Source organism: Stegastes partitus, unplaced genomic scaffold, assembly GCF_000690725.1.
Source record: "Stegastes partitus isolate 25-593 unplaced genomic scaffold, Stegastes_partitus-1.0.2 Scaffold1617, whole genome shotgun sequence".
In the NCBI taxonomy this organism is placed as follows: domain Eukaryota; kingdom Metazoa; phylum Chordata; class Actinopteri; family Pomacentridae; genus Stegastes; species Stegastes partitus.
Window position 1 is genome coordinate 13,241 of NW_007579348.1, and position 26,060 is coordinate 39,300.

At 39.9% G+C, this 26,060-nt stretch overlaps 1 protein-coding gene across 1 annotated transcript; it reads right to left on the reverse strand.

Annotated features, from left to right (window-relative positions):
• Nucleotides 1–19: 19 nt before the first annotated feature.
• Nucleotides 20–24,830, reverse strand: apoba (apolipoprotein Ba). The gene is made up of 29 exons (XM_008300978.1): nt 24,821–24,830; nt 22,779–22,891; nt 22,613–22,678; nt 22,533–22,570; nt 20,842–20,989; nt 20,523–20,675; nt 19,420–19,544; nt 19,268–19,344; nt 18,693–19,149; nt 18,379–18,523; nt 18,109–18,255; nt 17,658–17,869; nt 16,056–16,263; nt 15,791–15,961; nt 15,394–15,597; nt 14,860–15,024; nt 14,540–14,745; nt 14,258–14,440; nt 13,963–14,093; nt 12,779–12,989; nt 12,400–12,572; nt 12,127–12,302; nt 10,901–11,022; nt 10,435–10,808; nt 2,589–10,154; nt 2,385–2,496; nt 2,122–2,154; nt 1,399–1,585; nt 20–1,256 (listed from the first exon to the last, which is right to left on the reverse strand). Exons 1-29 carry the CDS (start codon nt 24,828–24,830, stop codon nt 84–86), a joined length of 13,086 nt encoding a protein of 4,361 aa, XP_008299200.1. The 3' UTR covers nt 20–83.
• Nucleotides 24,831–26,060: the final 1,230 nt, after the last annotated feature.

The following is a 26,060-nucleotide window of genomic DNA, read 5'->3' on the forward strand; positions in this document are numbered from 1 at the left end:
ACACTTTTAAAACAGTTTATATTTCATTTTTATTTTACATTTGGTGAGCCATAATGAAATCATTTCATCAACAGAGGCAGAGTTCACTGCCTGAATTGTTTCGGCCACTCGCTAAAAGATTTCCAGCGGAAAGGTAAAGGGATTTCAATGTCCGCCTTTTTATTGCTAACTCTAATGTATGGTGCTGTGCTCTGGGACGCCCTTCTCATTAGGTCTACACCTTCATTAAGTCCTCCATAGAGATGTGACTGCAAAATATCGATCAGCTCCTTGGTACTGTTGTTTACTTGTTCCATAGTTAGAGCCTCATAAGCCTCTTGAATCCTCAGTTTGAGAAGGTCTTTGTACTCTGCAACATGTCTCTTTACATCCCCAGTGCGTTGTTTTGAAGACTGTACAATGTTTGCATAAATGGCATCGACTTCAGAATTAATTTTTACATTTTCATGTTTTAGGTAGGTGACGAAATTATCAACCTTTTCAATAATATCCCGGAAAAGAGCCGCAACTGTATTGTAAAGCATACTGAGCCCCCTCCTCATGGAATGTCGTAGCTCGTTATATACAGATTCTAGTTTATCCATGATCTCACTTCCATTAACAACATAATCAGTTCCGGGTATAGTGAACTCGATTTCTCTGATGTATATAGAAATGTTCTCCACGAGGCTGTCAAACCTTTGGATTGCCCTCTCAGCGGCTCTTGATACAGACTGACGGGTTTGCTGGAACATTTCCAGAATGGAGACCTGTCTTTCTGATCCGGGGACTGTAACCTTTGTATTTCTCAAGAACTGTGTGACTGCATCTATCAAGATGTAAATTTTATCTTCAGTGTGTTTCATAATTTGTCTAGCCTCGTAAATCAACCTGTCTATAGTGTCCTGCACATTTATGGACATCAAGCCGTCCGAAGCCTTCCTGTACATGTCTTTCCCTTGTTCAGCAAGGCTGGGGACTAAATCCTGCAGTGTGTTAAAAGACATAGGAACCTCATGGTATCCTCTCTCTATGACATTAGAAACTGTGTTTTTCATCTTCATGCCGGCACGGTTAACGTCAAAGCCAAAGTGGTAGGTATGATACTTGTTAATGAACTTGAGCACAGCATCAGTCACAGCAGGAATCCTGTCCTTGGTGCCGTCAATCGCATCATGGAGGAAGTCCCAATTCCATGACATTTGGAAGACCAACTTGTCCGAGTTTCTCAAAGAGACTTTAGCAGTAAGAACGTCAGTGTCCTTGTCAGGAGAGGACTGTGGTTGATGGAGGGAATTTAGAAAAATAACAGTTCAAACAGTGCCACACTACACTACATAGAATATCAGTCAATCTGTAAATTTAAAATTTGTTTGCTGTTAACACAATGAAATGAAAGAGGTTAATGCATTATATTACCAGGTAGCGGCTGAACAGTTTTCCATACAGCTGCGATGGAGACCTCCGCTGAAATTGTAATCCAAGAAAACCAGATGATGGAGAAGACATAGATGCAGTGATGCCATCTTTGCGTGAAGCAAAGCGGAAGTTCCCATCAACAAATGTTCGGCTGGTGACGTCAACGTTGAGAGTATGACGAGACTCCCTTTAGAACAGAAAAACTGCTGTTGGTAGACATATTTTCTCGTATGTATTTAATCAACGTACAAGCAAGAACTGTTTTGAGAACCCTGGAAATTTGCAAAAATATAATCCATCCATCCATCATCTATACACCACTTAATCCTCACTAGATTTGTGGGGGGCTGGAGTCGATCCCAGCCAACACAGGCAGGGGACACCCTGGACAGGTCACCAGTCTATCACAGAGCAGACAGACAACCAAGCACACTCACATTCACACCTATGGACAATTTAGAATCACCAATTAATCTCAGCATGTTTTTGGACCATGGGAGGAAGCCGGAGAACCCGGCGAGAGCCCACGCTGCACGGGGAGAACATGCAAACTCCACGCAGAAAGATCCTGGGCATCCTAACCGGGATGTGAACCGGGGATCTTCTAGCTGCGAAGCAATGGTGCTAACCACCAAGCCACCTTGCAGTCCAAAATATAATCCCCTTGGTAAAAACCAAACAAACAACAAAAATAGAGAGACAAAAAAAAAAAAAAAAGCTTACATAGCATCAGTCAGAGAGGCTTGACGTTTCATTCTGAAAGAAGAAAAAAAAAATGTATCAGAGTATGTGAATACTTATCCTCAACCAAAGGTAAGAAGATCAGCTGCAACTTGACCTCCTACCTAAAATAAGAAAATGATTGTAGTATTATTAATCATAATTAACATTTCTTTTTGTATTAAAGAATTGAGATTATATGCAACAAATCCAGATTTACAATGTAATTACAATCTAAAGTACAAAATAAAACTGCGTACACATACCTCAGGTTTTGTGCCAGAACATGTTGCCAATCAACATTTACATCATTGTGAATCAAGCTGCACTTCCCATTTAGATTAATTACTCCATTATCATATCCAATGGTTGCACTAGCTGAGGAAACATAAGCAAAACAAAATATTTTTAGATTTAATAACTCACAAATGTCGGCATAACAAATAAAGAGGAATGTGCACCAGTCTTACCAGAAAGGTCATATTCCAAGAAGATCATGGTAGAAGTACAAATGGAATTCAGCGAAGTTATAAGATTCGAGTCCCTTTTCTCCAGACTGGCAGTTGTTGACACATTATAAATAGGGGAGGAAACCTTCAGAGTGGCACCAAGGGCACCAAAAACTGGGATGAACACACTTGATGGCAGATGTAGAGCAAATTCAGGGATTTCAATTTTTTGCTCTGGAATGACTATGGTTGGCAGTTCAAAGTTTGAAATCTGGCTTGTGATATCATTCAGACTGAACGTGTGTTCTCCAACTGTAAATGATTTTGGTAGAGTGAAAGATGAGACTGTGACTTCATACTGCGGCATCTTGAATGAAAGGAATGACATTTTCCCTCGTAGATACTCTGTGTTAATACTGTAACTGGGAACTGACAGTATTGGCAAGCCAGGCAGAATGATTTCAAATTCCTTGGTGGTGATCACCTTAGGGATGTGAAGATTTTTAGGATCAATTTCAAACGGTTGCACATGTAAGGTGGTAAATGGAACATCAAAGGCTGGAAATGTGATTGCAGGTGGAAGAGTGATATGATCAGGGACATTAGGGTTTTCAAATCTCATGTCTGCTTTTCTTATGGAGTCTGGAATTGCTTTTACCCAAGATGGCACAGCAATACTAATTTCAGGGATGCTAAACGTGACACCATTTTCAAATAGTTTAGATGGTATTGCATAATCATAGCCATCCATGCTCTTTGTGTATACAATACTAGAAGAAATTTCAAAGAATTGTAATTGGTCCATATTTGTGACCTGATCAAACTTGAGCACATCCCAGGGGGTCTTCTGATATATAGGAAGCTTAAATGACTTCAAGAATGCTAGATGACCTTCTACTGATCCAGCCAAGTCCATGCGAACTTCAGATTCATCATTGGACATGAGTAAATTGCAAGCATAGATGAGGGGAGCCAACTGTTCCTTGCAACTCCAGGTGAAAGACTGCTTCTCTGAGCTAATAGCAAGGTTGATGCTCTGAATGACTTCAACATCACCCAAATTACTTGGCTGACTTGCATCAATTTTCAGTGCAGTCTTCAAGGTTGTTAAAGGAACAAAATCTAGTTCTCCTTTAAGATTGTGTTTTCCATTTGTTTGGATAGATGCAAAATCCACATTGTTATTACTTGCGTAATCAATCGTTGCAAATATTCGCCGCAAGGAAACCTCAAGAGCCAAGTTGTTATTCAAGTCAAACATGAAGACATTGTTGTCTAAGCTTCGTTTTTGTTTCTCCTGTTTGTTAATGTCTGAATTAAAGGCAGTCTTGACAGTTGTACGCAGGCCATTTGCATTGAGGTAGAAAGTGGCTTCATTTTCCAGACCTCCAGCAAAATTCCAAATGTCCATCATCGTTATGTCCGACTTCCCTTTGGTCATGGTCTCCAATGACACATAAGAAGATAGTGCTTCCAGTTCCCACATTGTTTCAAGGTTTCCTTTGCCGAGAGACTCAATCAGAGGAATGTGAAACATGTACTTCACTTTTTTCTTAGAAGAAACATTTGGCTTGGTCTTGGTATTTCCAGTGACTTCCTGATTCAGTTCCAGATTGAGGAAAGGTAAGTTGATTTTTGCATTGTTGGCTACAGCAGCTTCCATACTTCTTTTATTGAGACTAACAGCGCATTCATGGTTTGCTTCTATGTTGTTGTGCTCCAGGGACACAGTCGTGGCTAATTTTATTCCTCTTTTCTTTGTCAAACTAGTGGTACCATCAATTTTTATGTTCAAAATGTCAAACACAGATGATGAGGAGGTGCTAAACCGACCAACAATGTCCATCTGATTGTAAAGGCCTGCATAAGAGCTTATGGTAATCACAGGGGATTTGAAGGAGAAGTCACAAGTTATGTTACCCATAGCTGGGATCACAATATTATTCTGAATGTCTGGTAGTGTGAAAGTGGGCAGCTTTATTTCACCTAAAGTGTCAGGAACATGGATGACAGGAAACCTCAAAGATGGCAGCACAAGGGTATAGGATGGCACCGAGAAACCCAGTGCTGGAATTTTGAAGCTGGGTGTACTGACCTCCTTTGGAACAAAGTAGCTAAAGGCTGGCATCTCAGCCCTGAAAGCAGAAACCTCAATGTTCAGTACTGGTATTTTGTATCCAGGGACTCTGAAGATTCTTGGAGGAAGACTAGAAGTGTCAATTTTGTGTTTTATATACTGTAACTTTGCTTGGTTGTATGAATCTTTTAGAAGGGCAACTACTTTGTCTCTACATTCTTCAAATTGACTCTGGATGATGTTGGCATTGTCGCTGATTGCACTGTAGATTGGTTCAAGGTATAATTCAAAGCTGTGAGCATCAGGGTTCTTGTGATATTGTAATTTCAGGTTCATATCAAAAGACTGTTGAGGAGTCGTAAGCAAGGTTTTAAATCCAGCATTTTCCCACAGAGAAAAGTCTCTGACCTCAGGGGTTTTTGTTTCAAAATAGGGTATGGTTATCTCTGGCATTGAGAGAGGAACAGTCAGAAAGTCTAAATTGGCCTCTCCATTGACTGAAGAAAGGAGAAAGATGTCCATTTCATTGTTTTCTCCTGTAAAGTTATGGCTATACCTGTACTGATTGAATCTTCCCAAAGCAAACCAATATGTACGTTGTTTCTCAGAGTTTAATAAAAGACCATAGTCATTGTGGAGATCCACCTTACCGGTGAGCTTGAGGGGGAAGAAGATCTTGGAGTTTACTTTATTCTTAACATCAAGGACAATCTCAAATGGATGGATAATGAATGCCAACGAGTTAGACATGGATCCAATGAGGTTTTCAGTAAATTCAGCATCATGAGAGGCTGTTAGAGCAACTTTTAAGTCCCCAATATGAGCCTCTCCGTTTACAACCATAATACTCTTCTTGACAAATGGAGCTTCAGTTTCACATCTTGCTTCAACGGTGATATGGCTTAGGATCACTGATTCTGCAGTCAGTGTTTGCTTTGCTTTTAAGGCTTTACAGTCAGTTTCTCCAGCAAAAGTTAACTTTGCCGTGTTAAAATCAACGTTAAATTCTACATTACTTTTGTGCGTACCTTCATCAGAGTTGTCTTGAATAGACCACTTTCCATTACCAGTAGTTTCACCATTCACACTAATTTTGCCAGATTCCATTGTGGCTGCTATATTCTGGTTCATTGATGCCTGACTTGAAGCTTCAATGAATGGGATGTCCAAGTTGTGGTTGTAGGTTGTGTCTATGGCTGCATAGATCCCATTTTTTAATGTTAGCCTCATATTATTGATCAAGTCAGCTGTGTACATTTGGGTTGTGGCCTTTGTAGTAGTCCTGGCAGAAGCCTCAGCAGAGGAACCAGTAAGTGTCAAGGACCCTTCATGATCAATGGAGAAAGCCATATGGTTAGCTTTCACTGTCTCTGTGAATAGCAACTTCTTCATTCTTGGAGCTTCCAACTGAGCTGTGGCTTCAAAAGTGTATTCCAGGGGCTTAATGGGTGATTTGGCATTAGAAGCAATGGTGGCTGTAAACTGTGGGTTTTTCAATGTTGTTGTTGAGTTTTCAAGTTTCCACATAGTTACAAGAGTGTACTGAGGGGAGTTAATGTTAAACTCTCCATACAGTTTGCCAAAAACTGGGATACAAATATCACTTGGAACTTCAGGAATTTTGATCTCTGGAATAGGAAGCATTGTAATTTCGAAGTCGATAAAGTCTAATTTAGGGATGTTGATGGCTGGAAATTTTATCTCAGAAAGAGTTATTTCTGGAAAGGTGAGATCTGGTAGTTCAGATAAGTACAGAACTTTTAAGTCACCGAAGATGTCCTCTGGGTCAGGTGTTTGTATTTCAAATTCTTTTATGTCATCTATGACTGCAAGTATTTTAGCTTTAATCTCATCAAAGTCTATGGTAATGGCAGGGATTGTGTACGAGTTGAGGATGGTAAATTCAGGGAGTGAAATCTGAGATGGGATGCTGATATCCTGCAGTTTGTTCAGGTTGATTGTAAATGCTGGAATGACAAGGTCAGTGAGAGGAACAGTAAAAGTGGGAACTTCAATCTCAGCACTTTTTAGTTTGTCTAGAACTCTATCTACAGCTTGCTTTATCTGGTTAATGATGTCATTGTCCTTTGCCACTTCTCGGATCTTCTCCATCAGTCGATCGAACTGTGTAGAAATGAAGGCAACTATATTGCTGTAGGATTCGCTTACTCTATGGAGGTAAATGTACATTTCACCTCTAATATCCATGTCTGAGATTCTTTGCCTCATGTCCTCAAGCATATCCTGCACTTTCAGTTTAATGTCATTGTAGAAGGCAGTGTCAATCACATTTTTCAGTTTTTTCAGAGCATCCGCCACCTTTGTGTTTTTGAGTTCATCCAAATACGTAAAGATGGAACTTTGGATCTCTCTGAAAAAGTCCCTAACAGCCTCTATTTTTTCCACAATCTCATATGTTTTAATCTGCTGATTAATATATTCTGTTAGCTCAGCAATCTTCTTGTTAGTCTCATCAACAAATGCATTGTAGTCAAATTCCTTCAGTGACTTAACCATTGAAGAAATACGTTCATTGAGGTCATCAATGCTTTTCTTAAAGTCAGCGGCTTTGAGCTGGTTTGTCACACTGTACAGAAATTGCATCACTTTATCATAAACAAATTCAAATTTGATCATTTTCAGAGCTTCTACCATTGATTGCACTGTCTCTTCAATTTTAAATTCATTCACAAGAATAACAACCTGATCCATTAAATCTTTAAATATATCATCAAGATCATATTTTAAAAGCAGATCCTTAAGGTAGGAATACACTGCATTGAATTTGTTAGAGATTTCATATTCGTCAATCCAGTTGACAATAACATCATTCATAGATTCCATTACTTTTGTTATCTCTGAGGACGGGATTGTATATGATAGCTGCCTAACATATGCAGCCCAATCAATTGAGAGAAGATAGTCCGTTACATCTTGCAAGAACATGTTGATGTCAAAGTTGTCAATGACTTGTTTTACTTTAGACAGTTTGTCTTTGATTGTTTCCAAGATGCCATATTTAGAATCCAGCTCTCTCAGGAATGCAGCACTGCTGTCCTTCAGCTTCTGTAAATCAACTTGTCTGATGATGTCCTCGATGACATCAAGCACTTTGACAAATGACTGCTTAATGTTATATTTTTCATCAAAGGTCTGAAGCCAATTCCCAATGTATGAAAGTCCATTTGTTATATTGTCGGCAAGCTGTCCTGATTTGACATACTCTTCAATTGTAAAGATAAGGTCTCTAAATTTGGTGGCAATATCTGTTACAGTAAGTTTTAAATTGTCTCTCAAATTGTTCATTGCATGCTCCAAGTCATCCATTGTTACAGCAAACTCATTAATGAAGTAATCAAGTTTTACTTTTACTTGATCAACTTTGTTCTCCAAGTCCATTCTTTGCATGAAATCACTCACTTGAACTGGTATCTCGTCTAATTTGGCTCTGAAATCAGTGATTAGCTGATTGATGTCTAAGTTGCTGATGAACTGTTGCAGCGATTCTAAGGCTTGTACAAGTGTGTTCCTGAGCTTCTCAAAAGCAGCAGGAAAGCTCTCAATGAATGGAATCTCAATAATATGACAGTCACCATTCTTGTCATACTTTATGGATCCTGACATTTTGATTTCTTGTGTTTCAGGTGCTGATCTTTTATATTTGCTGAATATGTCTGTCAACATTACTCCTAAAAACTCGAATCCAGCCTTCTCAGGATTATTGTAAGTACTGATGTCCTGGTTATAAGCATGGTTGTTTAGTTTAGATTTTACTTTCCAAGTCAGAAATTGTTCACTTGGAGTCAGGAGACCTTCACATTTGTTGTCTAAATTAGTGGAAATCTCCCTACCTCGAGGCTTATGTGTGGTTGATACCCGGCTGTCATGTGAGTATGCAAGAGCTAGGGGCTCAGCTTTAACTAGCAACTTGCTGTACAGCTGTCCATTGTGCTTTCCATGTAGATCAATTTCTCCATCACTGTTGACAAGAGCATCAATAGTAAGGCTGAAAGGCAGTGCCATGGTGCGAATGGTGCTGTCAAAGCGCAGAGGTTCAGAATTTATCCGTGCTTCACAGTTTGATTTTGAAGAAAGTCCAGCAAATTCAAGTTCACAGTTGTGACTTAGCTGCACTTCCATTACATTTCCAGATGTGCTGCATTTCAGTGTACCAGCCATATTGTCGTAGCTTAGTTCATAGGCATGTTTAATGTTGTGTTCTTCTCCATATGCTCCCATCGTACTTCCACTGAGATCCACCTTAATTGGCTCAAGCCTTGTGTGGCCTTCATTGCTCAAACTGATATCATAAAACTTGAGGTCATTTGTCATATCAAATGCCAAAACAAATGGTTTCATATCAACCTTGGTGTCTTGCTTGTAGTAAATATCTTCACAGACGAAGTTGTTGGTCTTGGAGCGGAGTTTAAAGGTCCACAGAGTGAGGGTCAGTGTGTGGCTATTTTCTGTTTTCATCTGCTTGAATGTTCCCTCTGTATTGCCAGTGAAGGTCAGAGTCCCTCTGTTCAGTACAATACTCATGTCGTTTGTTGTGGCTGCATCATATGCATGGCCCTTAAGGCCGCCATACAGGGAGGCTTCAGCAGCTGTGATTTTACCGTTAATATTCAGTTCTCCTCTGCCCTCATCAGCCATCACTTTGGTTGTGGAGTCCAGGGATGCTCCATCGTTGCTGATGGCACCACTGAAGATATTCTCCAGTGTCACAGGACTGCACTGAATGCTGTTAGTTCCACTTGTGGTCAGACCATTTGCTCCAACTCTTACAGTAGCCTTATGCAATCCACGACCTGTGTCAAAGATGAAGGAACCCTCAGAGTTTAATTCAAGTCCATTTGAATCCAGGGACCCTGTGATAAGTGAGTATGCCCTTTTTGTGGCATCGTCTGCCTGTGATTCAATTCTGACAAGGGCCATTTGGCTGGATACACCAAGCTCCACCTTGTTGTTTAGTGATTTACCCATGGGTGTGGCAACAGCATTGCACTTTAGGATCAATTGTGCATCTTTATACTTGAGCTCTGCCACATGTTTGAAGATGTCCTTCTGGGCGCTGGTTTTGGACACAATGTTCAATTCAGAATTTGCATAGACTCCACGTATCATGTTCTGAAATTTGAGGAATGGTGAGTCGAAGTGCAGGGTGGACTCTCCCCTTCCTTCTTGATCTATTGGACGCAGGTTGTAGCTCTGAGTGTAGGAGCTATTGGCGTAAAATGAACCTATTTTAAGTAATCCATCCAAAGTACCATCTCCTGAGACTTCATCTGAATCTAGAGTTGATGTTGACTGAGCAGAGTAGTAGAGAGAGGCTTGCAAACCCACTGGACTAGAAGCTTCAAGCTTATAATTAGCTCTTGCATTCAATTTGTTTGTAACTCTTAATGTTTCTAAGACACTGACGCTTGTGTCAATGAGGCTATGGCTGAAGGAACAATTCAGAAGATACTTGAGATTATCATCAGCTCTTCCTGACATCATTGCGGCTCCTTGAAATAGACAGAAAAATTTATCTGTAATGTATTGTCTGTAAAAGCATGAGAAAAGATGTAGCTCTGAGCTCCAGATATCCTTACATGTAGAAGCACAATTTCACAAAACTGCGATGTTTAAAGTAACTATCAGTAAATATATAAGCCAGTCTTTCAAAATCTTAAATTGCGTCTGTTTTTATCTAAGAAAATATAAAAAAAAACAACAACATGCAACTTCACTTAAATACTGTATACTATATTAACTTATAAGAATTATTTTTAAAGATTTGTTTACCTTCAAGCTTGTATGAGAGTAGGTTCAAAGGTGACTGGCCAGTGGCCTTGTACTGTGCAACGTAGCTAGGGACATCAACAGTGTTGTTGCCCCCAGAGATGGATCCCTCCCAACTGTAGAAGTTGCTGTTGATCTTGGTGGATGCTTCAGCCAGACCGAGAAGGGGGACGGTGAAATCCAAAGAAGGTGGTATAGTGAATGATGGTAGTGGATAGTTGTTGGCTGGGATATAGAGGCCTATCTCTGGTAAATCTATGACGGGTAGAGACAGAGTTTTTGGAATGTTTAATTCCTCTGACTTTTTGCCTCCAAGTGGAAGCGGAAGCGAGATTGCCATCTTATCCTTGTTGAACTGGTATCGAAGCAAACTGTCACTGTTGATGTAGAATACAACATATCAGATGAAATGTTTCCATTAACATCTGAAAGCAAATTAAATTTCTTGAGCTCAATGTTAAACACTTACGATTGCAGAAACAGTTTGTCAGGAAGGGCTGGCAAGGTAAGATCGGAGATGCTCCTCTTACTTCGCAGGTTTGCAAGATAGGGCATGCTTGCTGTCAGTTTGTCCAGCCATATGTTACCTGCCTTCAGAGTGACGTGAAGAAAATGACATCTCACATTATACAAAAGCATAAAGCATTAAAGAGCCAAGGGTATGAGCCACTGTCAAAGCTGTGCAATACTGTAAAGTACAAGTGAAGAGGAAAAGCAATGTGCTCAATTGTGCTCTATTATAAATAGAAGGTGCAGGACAGGTGGAAGTCCAGACTAGTGCCTGTGTGTAGCGGAAAAAAGTCGAAGGACCTGTTGTTTGTATATATATATATATATAGCTGCCACTGGAGGGAGCTAAAGGGGATTCATCCAATAAATAAAATTGTGGCGAAACCCAAAAACTTCAAGTGGACACTTTTATCTAGTGAGGTGATTGTATCATAAGTAGAAGTGGCCTCTGTCGCCTTCATAGTGTTTTCACACATTATATTATCTGCTTGGAAATCAAAAATTGTCTTTTTATGACACTTGGTAAACTCTTTTATAAACTTGGCAGCAAAGTCATCAGTTTTGGTATCAGTGGTGATTTCCATTCCACTACCGTTTTTGAGCAAATTTTACATTTACAGTTAGGAACAAAAGTTTTACACACACTTGCAAAGACCATGTATGTCATGGCAGGCTTGGGTTTCCAATGACTCAAACTGTGCTTTAAAAAAATGACTAAAATTTGACTAAAACTAATTTAACATTTTCATCAAAAGACAAACACTAAATCAAAATCAGGTGCATTTTTGTCCAAATTTCTAACAGTTTTTGCTCAAATTGCTTCATGGGTAGGATAGCTAGCAGCAATTTAGAAGGAAGAGAAATACGTGTAAAACAAAGATGATCTATGATTTAGTTTTTTTTTTTCAAACTATACCCCAACAGTCCAGTAAAGCAAAAGGAGTGCAATGCTTGTTAAAGTGCTAAATTCAACTTAATGTTGATAGTGCGACTAACATTAAGTGGTACCACAATCTACAAATCCACAAACTCACCAGTGCCTCCTTGGTGTGTAAGTAAAGATTTCAACATAATATTTTTGTGCATAAAATACTGTGCTATGTAACTATCACAGAGACCAGTTGTATTGGAAACTTCTTCTTGAAGTTGATAAATATAGTGTCAAATGTAAAAAAAAAACACTACCTCAATGCCTTTGGTGACTATGTGACGCAGTTTCATGTCAGTCTTTGTCACTTGCTGGTCCAGGATATTATCAATGAGCTGTTGGAGCTGCCGGTGATGATCCTCCAGATTGGGTATCATTTTCTGTATGTCGGAGTTAAGATCGGTTTTCACTTCCAGTTCAAGCTTGTCAATATCTGTGAAAAAAAAAAAAATCAAAAGCACCATCAAAATACACAACTGATGAATGTTCTCAATCTGTCTTCTGCATTACAGATATTAATGGCCAGTTACCGTATTTTAGGGCAGTTTTATGCTGGTAGGATGTCTCAGGGAGGTGGATAACTGTCTCTAAGTCGAGGAGCACATCTTCATCCTTCTTCAGGTTTGCAGTGACAGATGCATCAGTTTTCAGAGAGGGAATGACCATTTCGAGTTGCAGCATGGCATCTCTCATCATGTCGAGTCTACATTTAAAAGGACATGTAGTTTGATAAGACTGCAACTTTATTTGTTAATTACTTTAATTTCCCATGGTGTTTCTCATCCATTCAGTCCAAGCTTCTTGTCTCAGAAAAGCCGGCAGCACATCTAAAACTTCAGCGTTAGCTATTATCAGAAACAACTGTTTATAGAAAAAATTTCACTCTGGCTACTTTCTGTGACTATATACCTTGTGCGTCCAACAAGAGTCAGCTGTGGGATGTTCTTATTCGTGACATCAATGGTGATACCTCGCATCCTTTTTTCATTGGTATCACCATTAGTTACCGCCAGTTTGATGCCTGCTTCCACATCATAGTCAGGAATGACGACCTCAGTGGAGATAATATTTTTATTGCGGTTGTATTTCAGTGCTGCTGAGGCCTCCACTGAATCTTCACCTGGTAACAGTAGAAATGAAACTCATTAATAAACGTTTATCACCTGGAACAGTGGCAGCTGGTGGCATCAAGATTGGTTTGCCCAAATGTCAAAAGTTGTACTTGAGTTGATCAAAACTTTTGGTGAATTTTCCTGTTGCACTTGCTTGCAACAGATGTGAGCACTGACTGTCATCCATCAGGATTCTTGTGACATCCTGCGATCAATACATGGAACTTTGTTAAATATGATTTTGTGGCCACTGATAGGTGTGCGCCTGTGATGTCACCATAGACCTGAGCTGAGAGTAAATATCGCATTCTGTGTAGTCAACAGCCCAAGATGATTCACCGGGATCATTCCACACACTCACAGCTCTACTTTTTGGCCACAATAATACAATTGTCGATCTCTGCCCACCCTGCTCACAAGATTTGGGTCCCTATGACTTCTTACTCTTCCCCAAAATGTAATTCAACTTCAGGGGTCACTGTTTAGATGCAATAGAAGACATGCAGCATGTATTGCAAATGGTTCTTCACATGCGTACAGAATTGGACCAGAATGGAAATGGAATGAGAGAATTCCAAGCGTGGCAGAAGCACTGGCAGTGGTGTATCGCTGCACAAGGTAGCTATTTTAAAGCAGATGACAGCTAAAATTAAATCAGGTACAGTCCTTGTTTTTATAGGTGCAGTCTTGGAACTTTTTGATCATACCTTGTCTTTAGCCTTATTACATATATTGTAAAAGAATGCAGAAATAAATATGGGTCTGATCGTTTGACATACAGTGATTCACTCTGGAGCATTCCACCTCAAGTATATACCTGTGCTGTAATTGTAGTTGCTGCTAATAAAAGGGAAATGTTTTATATTGAAGTTTGTGACCTCTGTTATTGCTGAATATGGATATAATTTTTTAGGCTACTGGACTGGCCCATACAATTTCTTACATACATACACACTCAAACATTATTTCTTTTAATATTACCTTCTGCTCTCAGGGTTAGCTTCAGAGTTTCTACTTTATGACGTCCCTTTTTTCCTTCTCTGAGTGTTTCATCAGTAATGGTGGCAGTGTACTCCGAAACTTTCCCTGTAGGCTGGATTTCAATCGCAAACCTGAGGGAATGATACACATGATCAATTGTGGCTCTGTTATCGTTCAGGGTAAAGTCATGATTAGGTAACTGAAATATCAGCTGATAGCTAGACACTAAATAAATCCAAAACAAACTCAAACCAGTGGGTCCCAAGCCAGATGTTCTGAAGTAGCATCCACTTACTTGGTTTCTCCAGTCAGAGGGTAATAAGGGGCCTGGTCTGTGGAAGTAGCATTGGAATAACGCACTATTGTGCAGAGATTCAGACCAGTGAATAAGGGTTGGCAGTCAGTCGAGTCAGTCCGGTCCTCCACCAGGGATGGAACTATTTTTGTTTGACCAGACGAGATGGACAGCAGCTTGTTGCTGTGTTTGAAACAGAGAGAGATGGAAAGTGACAGAGACCAATATGATACTAAGAACCACTGAAAGCATTTTGCATTTTTTGGCAGAGGCGACACTGACCTGATGCTGAACAACTGAGTGTTCGAATTGGGAGCCGGAACGGACAGTTTAATCTGGTTTTTGCTGATGCTGACTTTAGCATTGAGAGAACTCTCATGGTACATATTTGTGTGCATCTCAATCCCTGCATCCACATAGTCTGGAATGTGCACACCCATTTGGGTGATGAATTCAAGCCCAACTGAAGGCATAAAGGACAAATCGGTCTGCAACAAGAAGGATACAGCAGAGCAGCTTTAAACAGCCATTCACAGGAATCATACAAGTACATTTACGATTCTATTTTACTTGTAACCTAACTTGAAGAGCAGCTGTCTCACCATAGCTGAAGGAACCAGGCCTCCTTTGGCACCAGGTGCAAACACACCAGCCAAAGAGAATTTTAGAGGGAAGCCAGAGGCAGTGGGCAGAGCAAAGGCATTCTCCATGAAGATATAGTGGGCAAAGACTTCATTTTCAGTGCTAGATGTCAATGCAGAAAAAGCCTTTTGGAAACAAAAACAGGTATTGTGAAAAAAAAAAATCATGCTATCATAGTCCACTATCAAATCAAATATGACTTTTTTTTAAATGGCTGTAAATTGTAAAATAAAATAGATGATAAAGCAGTTTGTGCTTTTGGGACGGCTACCAAATTGAGAGCACTGTTCTTGAGTTCTTCAGTCAGAGTCACCCCTCATCAGTTTCAAAAATCAACACTCAAGGCTTCAAAAAGTCAAACTAAAGGGTAATGTCACTGTGGCTAACTCAATGTGATCCACAATTCAAAGGAATATCGGGGGTGTTTTTGCATGAAAAAATGTTTTTCTGTCATTAATATTGCGAAGTTCATGTTAAGAAACAATAGATCTTACCGAGCCAGGCAGAATCCTGATGAAGACGTGGTAGTACATGAACAGAGTTTCAGCCATTTTTCTCATTTCAGTGGTCTTCATGTATCCTATCTCATTTCCCAGAAGCCGAAGATAAGCAGTGGCTTCAGGTCTTGGAGAGAAACGCAGATCGTTCATGAGCTTCTGGAAACTGTCTGTGATAGCTTTCAGATGATCTTGTGGATTCTGAAAAGAGATTACCAGTGTGTGTTTTAGTCGCCATGCATATGAAATGAAGCTGCCATACTGATTTGGAGTCCCACGTCATTTCTTTGCAATCTTGGTAGTGAGATAAATGTAGTTTTGCAGGATGGAAAGACAAGATTTCATTCATGTGGCAGCATAAACAAGCATATAGTGTTTTCAAAAATCTTTTCACCTGTCTCTTTTTTCTGTTTTGCTGAGGAGCAATTCTGTCCAAAACGTCTCTGAGCATCTGGCCTGTGTCTCCGGCCATGTACAGGGCTCTGGAGATGGATTCAGGGAAGAAACCTCTATCCCCAAAAAGTGCATCAATTGTTGGTTCAAATCCTGTTCCTTCAACCCCAACCTTAAAGTGAGAGATTTCAAATGTTTTAATACTTTTGACACATTTGATTTGTATGATTATGCTACATATTAAACATATACTCCTGAAATCATACCTCAAAAATGTCGTAGTTGTAGTCAAAAACCTTTAGAGTGGTCTCCAGCATCATCTCCTTAGGAAGGGTGTCCCTGTTATCGAAAATGATGTTGCTCTGTATTGAGCCCAAGGGGGAGTTGATTTTGTGGTTGCGTGACGTCCCATCAAAGACCTTGTTTGTAGGCATTGGCTCGTCTTTCAAGGCCCGGTCAATGTATTCCCTGAGTCTTTAGTAAAGAGAATAAGCAACATGTTAACACAGTGCCAAAACAACAGTATTTCTGTTTTTACTCAAAGCAAAAGCTTTCTCTTCCTTGTTCATTTACCATGTCCCATAAAATTTACAAACACAAACACTGCTTACATTGACTTCAGTTTATCCCTTTCATGCATAAATTGTTAAATCATTTTGAAACTGTAATATTGTTTTTCAAACTGAATTTTATGTTGAACTAAATGTTAGACTTCATTCACATAATATTCAGAGAAGAACAATAATCTTCATATATTGGTAAATTTTGATATAAAGATTTTTTTAGTTTTGCATATATAACGACAACACACGGACCCAGATGCAGACCAGTTTTTGTGCTCCTATAAATGTCCAAAATGTCTATTTTGGACATTTTGAAATTACAATTAATTCTAGTACAAAATATACACACATCTATATATACATGTACACTTACACAACCTCTCTGGGACACCAATAACTACCTTTGTTTAAAAATGTTGTAACTTTTTCTGTTTTCAAGGGCCAAATATTACAAACTGCTCCCTGCTGGAGCCATTTAATCATTGTACATGTCTTGTCATTGTACAAGCCTTAAAATGGCTCCCAGGTAAGTGGTTTTTCAAGGGTGAAATTACAAAAAATCTAAGGTCTGAAACCATAGAAAATTTTAAGAATTAAGCAAAAATATTTTTTACAGAACTTAGTTTTAGGTCCCAAATAACAAATGAGTAAACACTGAACAACATGACAGTACAGCAACACTGCTATCTGAAATCATACGCTGACACACTGACTGATTTTTGGCCCCATTGGAGGCAGAAGAAAAAGGTGAAAAGGCCATGTCTAACAGAAGCAGCAACATCTGTGTTCAATTTTGTTTTCATTCTGATCTATTCTGTCAGTTTCTATTTTAAAAAAGTACCAGCTGCTCAGCTAGTTGGATTTGTCTGTCTGTGGTTTGGTGCTAAGTAAGTGGCATACATCCATCCATCATCTATACACCGCTTAATCCTCACTAGGGTCCCGGGGTCTATCCCAGCTGACTTAGGGCGAAGGCAGGGGACACCCTGGACAGGTCATCAGTCTGTCACAGGGCTACACTTAGAGACAGACAACCAGGCACACTCAGATTCACACCTACAGACAATTTAAAATCACCAGTGAACCTCAACATGTTTTGGACTTGTGGGAGGAAGCCAGAGAACCTGGAGAGAACCCACGCTGCACGGGGAGAACATGCAAACTCCCCGCAGAAACATGGAAAGCGGCATACAGTGTTATCATATATAAAATAAGATATGTATTTTATCACAAAGTTGACATTTGAAGTCATGAATAAGCCCGACCTTTTTTTGGGGACACTCTAAATGCTGGCTGGCTACTCACTCATTCATGCGTGGCTCATCAGAGTTGCGGATGTTGTTCAGGTGGGAGATCACAAAGCTCTTGAGTTGCTCGTCTCTCTCATTCTCCAAATTGGTAACAACAGCTCTAACGAGGGCTCGGTTGGGATTCTTCATCAGAATCAGGTAGGCTGCTAAGCGTTTTTCAACAGGGTTCTGATTGTCCTGGTAAACCTCCATGAGAACATTTCTGATCTGTGGGCAACCAAAGAACAAGGTCTCAGTTGTCTTGTAATGATAGTGTGCTCCAACATATGAATATAATGTGCATACTGTACATTTTCACAATATTCAATTTTCAGTTAATTACTTTACTAATTTGCAAATAATAACAATAATAATAAACAAAACTGTCAGTCATTCAACACAAGTATTGTTTACTGTCATGCTACCATGAATGTAAGAAATGTGGGGATGTGCATGGGTTACTGTACCTCATCATCAATGTCCATCAGCCTAAGGGCCTGTATAGCTGCCTTTTGATTTGATAACGGAATGTCTGTTTTCTTAGTGCACCTCAACACAGAGGAAATCAGGCTGGGGCTAACGGCTTGCATGGCTGGACCCATGACACCAATAACCTGGAGATTAGAAAAAAAAAAGCTTTAACCTGGGGCATTGAAACCCTGAGCAAGGTTTTCTGACAAGAGCAGACACATCAGTGAAGCCAAAACTATGTGAGATGCTTGCGTGATTGTTAGTACCCTCAGTACAAGGAAGGAAATCTCTGCAGGGTCAGGAGGAAAATCAGAGTCATAATCTTGGATTTCTCCTGAACAGTCATTTAAGAGTGTCTCCATGAATTTTGACACATCTGTGACCACTGGAGTAACTGCTCCTTTATGGAACCTGTCAACAAGAGACAGAGACATTATCAGATGCTGTGATTAGGATAAAGAATGTGTTTTCCCCTCACGGTCACATCAACAGTTACCACAATTAACCAAAACAAGGCATAAAGGCAACAGCTTTGTATCATTACAAAAAACAGAACCATAATTCTGGCCCTTTTCCTTACTTCTTGACTGTGTTGGCCAGAGCATACATGATTGCCTTGCTCTGTTTATACTGAGCCATGCTGAGCATATCTCGGACACGTGGGGCATCAGGGTTGGCCTGGAGGCTCAGCCCGTAGACGAGAGCATCCACCTCCAGTGAAACCCCGTCAATGGTCCTAATGATCTGAAGGATGGCGCTGGTGCACTCTGGGGTTCCACACTGGATCAGGGCCTGCCAGGTGAGCCAGGCTGATGTTTGCCTCATCTCAGGGACCGTCTGGGTTAGAGTCTCGTTCCTCAAGACACGCAAGCTGGACACAAGTTTATGGAAAAGGCTGGTCCTCTTCTGACCCTGGTCTGTACCTGCCAAAGCTGCAAGGTCCCGAAAAGTGCTGAGAACAGCATCCTTTGTTTGGACTGGTGCTTTATCATCAGGGTCTTCAAAGTGGAGTGGTTTGCTCTGGCTGGGGTTCACATCTGTGTGCACACATATTTGACATTAATTTTGCATTTCCCAGTAAAAACAGATGTATGATTAGGAAGCAGATGTGAACTAAAGCTACACGTGACAGGTACTATAGACATGATCACTCACCAAATACTCTATTGTTGATTCTCTTGGAACTTTGAAAGCTCAGCTCTTGGGTTAACACAGATGACATTCCATTGTCTCTGCAAGGTACATGAGAAAATGAGTCATAAAAATGCACTATATATGTATAAACATGCAGTCGTTTCATAACTTACTCATGGGAGAAGGGCAGGTAGACATGCTGCTCTGTGCACATGGCTGTGGTGATGTGCCGTCCCTTGTTATCAAACTGATAGTTACAGTTTTGAGTGCTTGTAATCAGCTTAGACATGGGGCTGTGCTGGAGACAAAAATCCACAATGTTTATGTGTCTTTTTGTTGCTGTACTATGACTACATCAATAGGAGAAATTTTGAATGAACATAGCAAAGCATTTTTGCAAAATGTAAATTGCTTAAAGCCCAATAATTGGCAGTTAACATAAGGGAACCACTTATCTTTAATTTCACACAGAAGTTAAATACCCTCCCAATATATTCATCAGTACAACAGTTGAACTGAGGCAAAAACGTGAAAAGTGAAATACTGCATTATTAATAAAAGAAATGACACGCTTGACACAAACTGCACCTTAGAGACCTAAGGCCACTAGACTTAAGACAGAGTTGTCTTTTCCTCCACAAAACAACGCTTCTTTACAGTGACGACAATAATCATTAACAATGTGCAAAGTGGTTGAAGAACAAAACAGGAAGGAGTGTCCAATCACTTTCTATGAAGTCTGAATTTAGAAATACAAAGTGACAAAACTACGGGCCATGTTGTAATGGGATCACACCAGCTGCGACGCCCATCAGCAGACTGATCTTTCAACTCAACAGTACTCAGTAGGCATTAGTACATTAATGCATAAATAGCTAATAATCCACTAATCACAAGGTCACCAGGTCAACCCCTGACTGCATGCCATTGGCGCATTGGTGTGTGTGACTGACAGACACATTGTAATTAGAACCTAAGGTATACAAAGTGCTATATAAGCGATTTACCATCACATTATGAGTTGCTTTTTTTTTTACTGCAGCAACTTGCCATCCTTAGTAGCAGTCTTCTTCTCTCTAACATCATCATCAGGAACGAAACATTCCCTATATAGGCATAACAAACCTCCATTGTTATATTTTCTACATGTTAATAGAAATGGAGTTACGTCCAGTAACTACTTGTTACTGTTCTTATTTGTTGTTTTTTGGATACTTTCTGAGTTAACGTCATGGTCGAACAACCTAACCAAAATAAAATGGACCACAATACCAACCAGTTTTTGCAGCAGGGCCAGAGGGCTGTTGGCTAGCTCCCTGCTGTAGAACTGGTCACACTGAGACAGATCTCTGGACAGGGTCACTTCTGTGGCAATATCCTTCCTAGCAGCCTCCACATAATCTGTTAAACACTGGCCATGTACTGTGCTCTGGAAGAGAATAAAAGTTAACAAATCAGAGGCTTAGCCCATCAATATTAGCTTTAAAGTACATGCGGCAAAGCAATTTATTATCTTTTCTGTTGTGCAGTTGCTCTGCTAATACCTGCACTACATTTTTTAGAGAAGCCTGTTCGGGTTGTGAGTGGATACAAACCATAAAGCTGCTCTGTCCATCCTCCAGGATTGGCACCAGGAGAGCAGAAACGATTCCTCTCTTAATGTTGAGGATGTTGACTGGTTCATCCGTCTCGGGGTAAAGCTCCACATTAGTGACTCCCTCTACACTGAACTTCAGAGCGTTCCTGGGTGAAGACAAGACAGATCATGTATCTGTTAACATGATTTGATAATTGGTGCCCAACTTTGGCACCCACTGGACTCATTTAAACCACAGTTTATTTACTCGTTGTAAGTGGCTCCTGCAGAGCTCCGTTAAACCAATTTTACAGAAGCTCGGAACAAATCAATACATTGGTCAAGTCAAGTCAGTGGCACATTGCACTTCCAGAGTTGAAACATGTCCAATCAACTCAAAGTGATGACGGCCCTGTGAGAAAAGTGATCAGCATCGCACATCAGAGTCTTGTAAGGGGGAGTCTGGGATTCTCCACGGTGTTTTCAATTGTTTTGGTAAGCAACTGGAGACAAATCAGATTTGATTGAAAGATAATCTAGATGTAAGACTTACATAGTCCTATCATTGTTGATTAAACAAGGGTTTATTACTAGCTATACAGATGTTTTTCTATGATATTTATCACCAATTGTCATTCCTGTTTATTCTTGGAAAACAAAGCTATGCTGTCCAGGGTGTATTACAGTGGCTGTTGCAATTTAACCTACATGTAGAGATCAGAGGAAAAGCTAACTCTTGTCCTCAATTTTTCATTTTAAATGAATTGGAAACAACATGCAGAACAGCTGGTGAGTCAGGCTCGACAGAAAGGGACTATTTTTATCGAAAAAAAAAAAAACAACTTGTAGAAATCTAACTTGATTCAACTTTTCTTTTGTCATTTGGAGGCAGCAGGAACAAAATGCATGTCATTCCCATTTGATCACATTTTAAGCTGTTAACATGTTATCTAACAGTTGTTTGTTTACATTTCCAGAAGTTGTGAAGCAACATTGTCATTCATGTGGAGCAGTGCTTCTGTTAGTCCAAAGTTCAGTGTTTGGTCTCTCCCAACAGTTGAGCGAAATTTCACTCTTTATCTGCCAAAGCAGCACTATGTTCAATTCTATTCAATTCAGTTCAGGATAGCAGCTGGAGAACAAACACTACATAAGATAACAATGAACATTTTGGAAGTCGGTGAGGCCAGCCACTGCAGATCAGAGTTGTGTAGCTCCAGATCTAGAGACACCATCCATTATCTATACACCGCTTGATCCTCAGTAGGGTCGTCGGGGGCTGGAGCCTATCCCAGCTGACTTAGGGCGAAGGCAGGGGACACCCTGGACAGGTCGTCTAGAGACACCAGCTCACTGATAAATATAGCTGTCTTCTGGGCTTCTTATTTTTGAATTTATTTGTTTTAATTTATCGAGTTTGTTGAGCAATATCTCTACAGTGGTGTTTTAGGGCTTTCTCATTGAAGACAGCTGCCTGCCGCTGTCACTGTACAGCTACACCCCACTCACATTTCTGAGCTGCTTTCACTGCGTCATTTGATAGTTTGTTTATTATAAAAGCAGAGATTGTAGGTTTTAAAGACAAAATACTGTTATGAGCCTCAACTCTACTTGCAGTCTGCTCCTAGTTTGTTCCATGTCTGGCAGCCATTGTTTAAAAATGCTCTGGTTTTTAATATGTTCTGCATGTGAAGAAAGTTTTACACTAACTTTTCCATTGCAGCCTGGAAGGCCTCTGAGCCAGGGGCCTGCTTGTAGACCGGCTGGCCCTGGGGATCCATGACAGAAACCTCACTGAGAACACAGCCCGTGGTGTGCATGATGAACCTGCAGATCTGTGGGACTTCGATCTCTACCTAAAGATGTGTGACAGTAGACACACAGTCAGTGGAGACACAGTGAGGGGGTTCAGATAAGAATATTCTGTTATCAAGTTGGAAACAAACAGTCATGTACCTGACAAGAGACTTTGGGGCCATTTCTCAGGTTGGCAGTGCCCACCACACCATTTCGGCTCTCTGTGGTGTACTGGTACACATATTTTTTATGGGCCTTGAATCTGGATGCCACTGTAGAAAGGTAATAGTATCATGTCGTTAATCTGTGTTCCTTAATGTACGAAGCTCCAAGTGCTGATCAGTGGTGGTATTATTTCAAGCCGACAGGAATAAGCTCATGTTCCTGCATATTCTCTATATCAATATTTTCCCTCTTCACCACAAATTCACAGTCAGTTTTCCACATCATCACTTGGCAACCCATCTTTGAACCCCGAAGCAGGTAAATAATACAGCAGCTATTGTTCTAAAGCGTAAACAGCACAGAGCAAGAGTTCATGAGCCCCTGCTGCTATCGCCAAAAAACAGGTCATGTGTTTATCAGTTTGGCAGTCACCATTGATCTGTTAGCAGGTCAAAGTGTCTGTTTGTGTCGACCCTATGCACATACACACTCAGCTTTTTCTAGGTACATGAGCCCCTAAGAGGGAGGGAGTCTAGAGCTTTTCAAATTATCAACAGTTTCAAATTTCAATTATTTTTTTCTCCTCAAAATGGTCAGAATACTTATGAAAACAACCCAATACAAATTTCCCATGAGGGATCTTGCAAGTTGCCAGATTTGTTGATTTGGTCACAGACATTTAATTTAATGTGAATGTAGCCAATGAATAAACAATAACTTACGCAGGCATGTTGAAGTTTGTTCATTATTATCATTGTTTTCCTCTGCAAAACAAAAAAGAGTGAAGAATCAAATAAGTCATTAATAAACTTAAGTTTCATTTACACTGTTGAATATACTGAAAACGTGAAAAAGTATTTATTGTCCTGTGAAGGAAAGGTGTATAAGGTACATTTCAGGTGTCATTTATTTCACTTTAAAGCACCAGCATAGGCAATCTTAACACACTGAACAAAATTACATGAATGTGAGTTTACAGACTTCATCAGTAAACATTAATTGTATCCACACAGCAAACAGATACAGCGCATTCAACATAATGTTTATCAATCCATAGCTATACCAGCTTTATCCTATAGAGGATCGCAGAGGGCTGAAGTCGATCCCAGCTAACACTGGGCAAAAGGCAGGGTAACATATTTTATATGTATTATAAATGGTATCATGGTCATCCTAGGAGCTTTAGTAAAAGACAACTGGACTTTTCCTTTAGGGTCTTGAGGATATTTTGCCCTTAATCCAAGACACCTCTTTAGTTAGACTGATGAGGAGTCTCAGAGGTCTGGAGCTAAATCTGTCTCAATACTGAGCAAAATGACAATCTGTGTGTAAATGTGTGGCCCACAAACACAAAATATGCAGATTGTTTTTATATTTGCAGTGCTTTTTGAAAGTTTATATGTTCTCAGTTTTTATTTATTTTCTATTTGCGGAAAGCATTTTGTGGGTCACACATTCAGACATGGAGTGTGAGAAATAATGAGACAGGTTTAGTGCCATACTGCTCAGAATCCCCACAAGTCAGTTTAAACAAGAGAGGCCTCTTGGATGAGAAGTGAAACATCTTCAAGACCCTAAAAAATAAGTCCAGTTGCGTTTTATTGTAGCTCTGAGGAGGATTATGGGCGACACACTCGCCCCAGTAAATCACATTATCACGCAAACAGGCTTTTTTTCACAGACTAGATTTCCATATTGTCAAGCACAGATATAAACAAGAAAGCTAAACCACCCTCCACCTTCAGTTTTATGGTCCTGGTATTGTGCATGCTGACTCACTATCAGTGTCATGGTTCAGTGACATACCAGAATAGTCATCATTAATGGTATTATCCAGTCCTACTAAGACAAGTCAAAATGTCTGCTGCGACAAAGGTATTTAGAATATCCTCACGAACAGAATTTGCCACAGATAAGTGATTCTTACACAAAAAGCTGCTAAAATATTAAGAAAAAACATAATGTTGAATGAAAACAATTTTCTCACTTACGAGCCAATGTGTAGCTACTCAGCAGTAGTAACAGACACAGCTTACTGGAACCCATTATGGGCTAAAGAAAAGGGTTTCCTCTGTGTTCTCCAGTCCTCTCAATCTGCAATAACACAGCAACACATTCACTCAGACCTTTTATAAAGTCCCTCTGCTCCGTCCTGCCGAGTGCCGGTGACATCGACACATCAAAGCCTGAGAGGTCATTTCAAAGTTCAAACTCTGAAAAGCATCAAAGGTTATTGTTGGGTAAGTAGTTTCAAGGTGATGACTTCTATTTGTCTCCAGTCAACAGATACCAGAGCTCTTAATTGCATAAACCATCCTTTAGAATTAAAGTTGGGATAAAATTCTTGGTAAGTCATCAGACTGTAGTATTGTAATGTCCAACTTAATGTTTTGGTCAGCAGCTCATGGAATAGTAGAATCACGATGGATATGGTCGGACTACTGATTAGTGACTAATTCATTATCAGAAAATAAGGCACTATTGTTGATGTAATTAAAAAATGAACACCTACATTAGGTTTGATGCTGTCGTTGGAGATCCATAAAGCATTTGTTAAAATGCAATAGTGAGGTTAGTCTGAAAGTCTGCAGTCCTAAAATCTGATAATAGCTTTCTTTCTTCTTAAAGGTTTACATGATTTGGTCCACAATGCAGTGGGTACATTTGTCTCTACCAATAGTTTGGTCTTTAATGCATTGATGGTTTTCATGCCCAAATGCGGTGATTACACTCATGCTAATCCTCAGAACGTTGAAACAGTAATGCCATAAAAAATGCCAGGCAACAAAACGAGGCGAATAAAAAGAAAAACCATAAGAGAGAAAGAAGATGTTAACAACTTGCTGGTTTAATCCCTTGTCTCTCCCACAGTTTCATGAAAAAAGACCTGCAAGTTTTGAAGTAGTGCAGTGTACTCTGACTTTTACCATAAATCAGCTGGGAAAGGGTCCAGCCTCCTCATGACCCTGTACAGGATAAAGAGATGTCCAAAAAAGATGGTCTCATGTGGATAAACTGATATAGGATAGTGATATAGAATATAGTGATACTAAAAGTATGTGGTCCTATAGGAAACATATATATTGCTGTGATATCAGTATTGGTTGACACTGTTTGATTCATTAACCTTGGGCTTTCAAAACATAAATAATTTGATTCAACTGCAGCCTTGTAAACACCATCTGCTCATGATAGTGAGGATGTCAGACAAGCAGAGCTCATGAAGTGGAAACTAAATGTCATCACAAGCAGGTATGATCAACAGTTTACTATTTA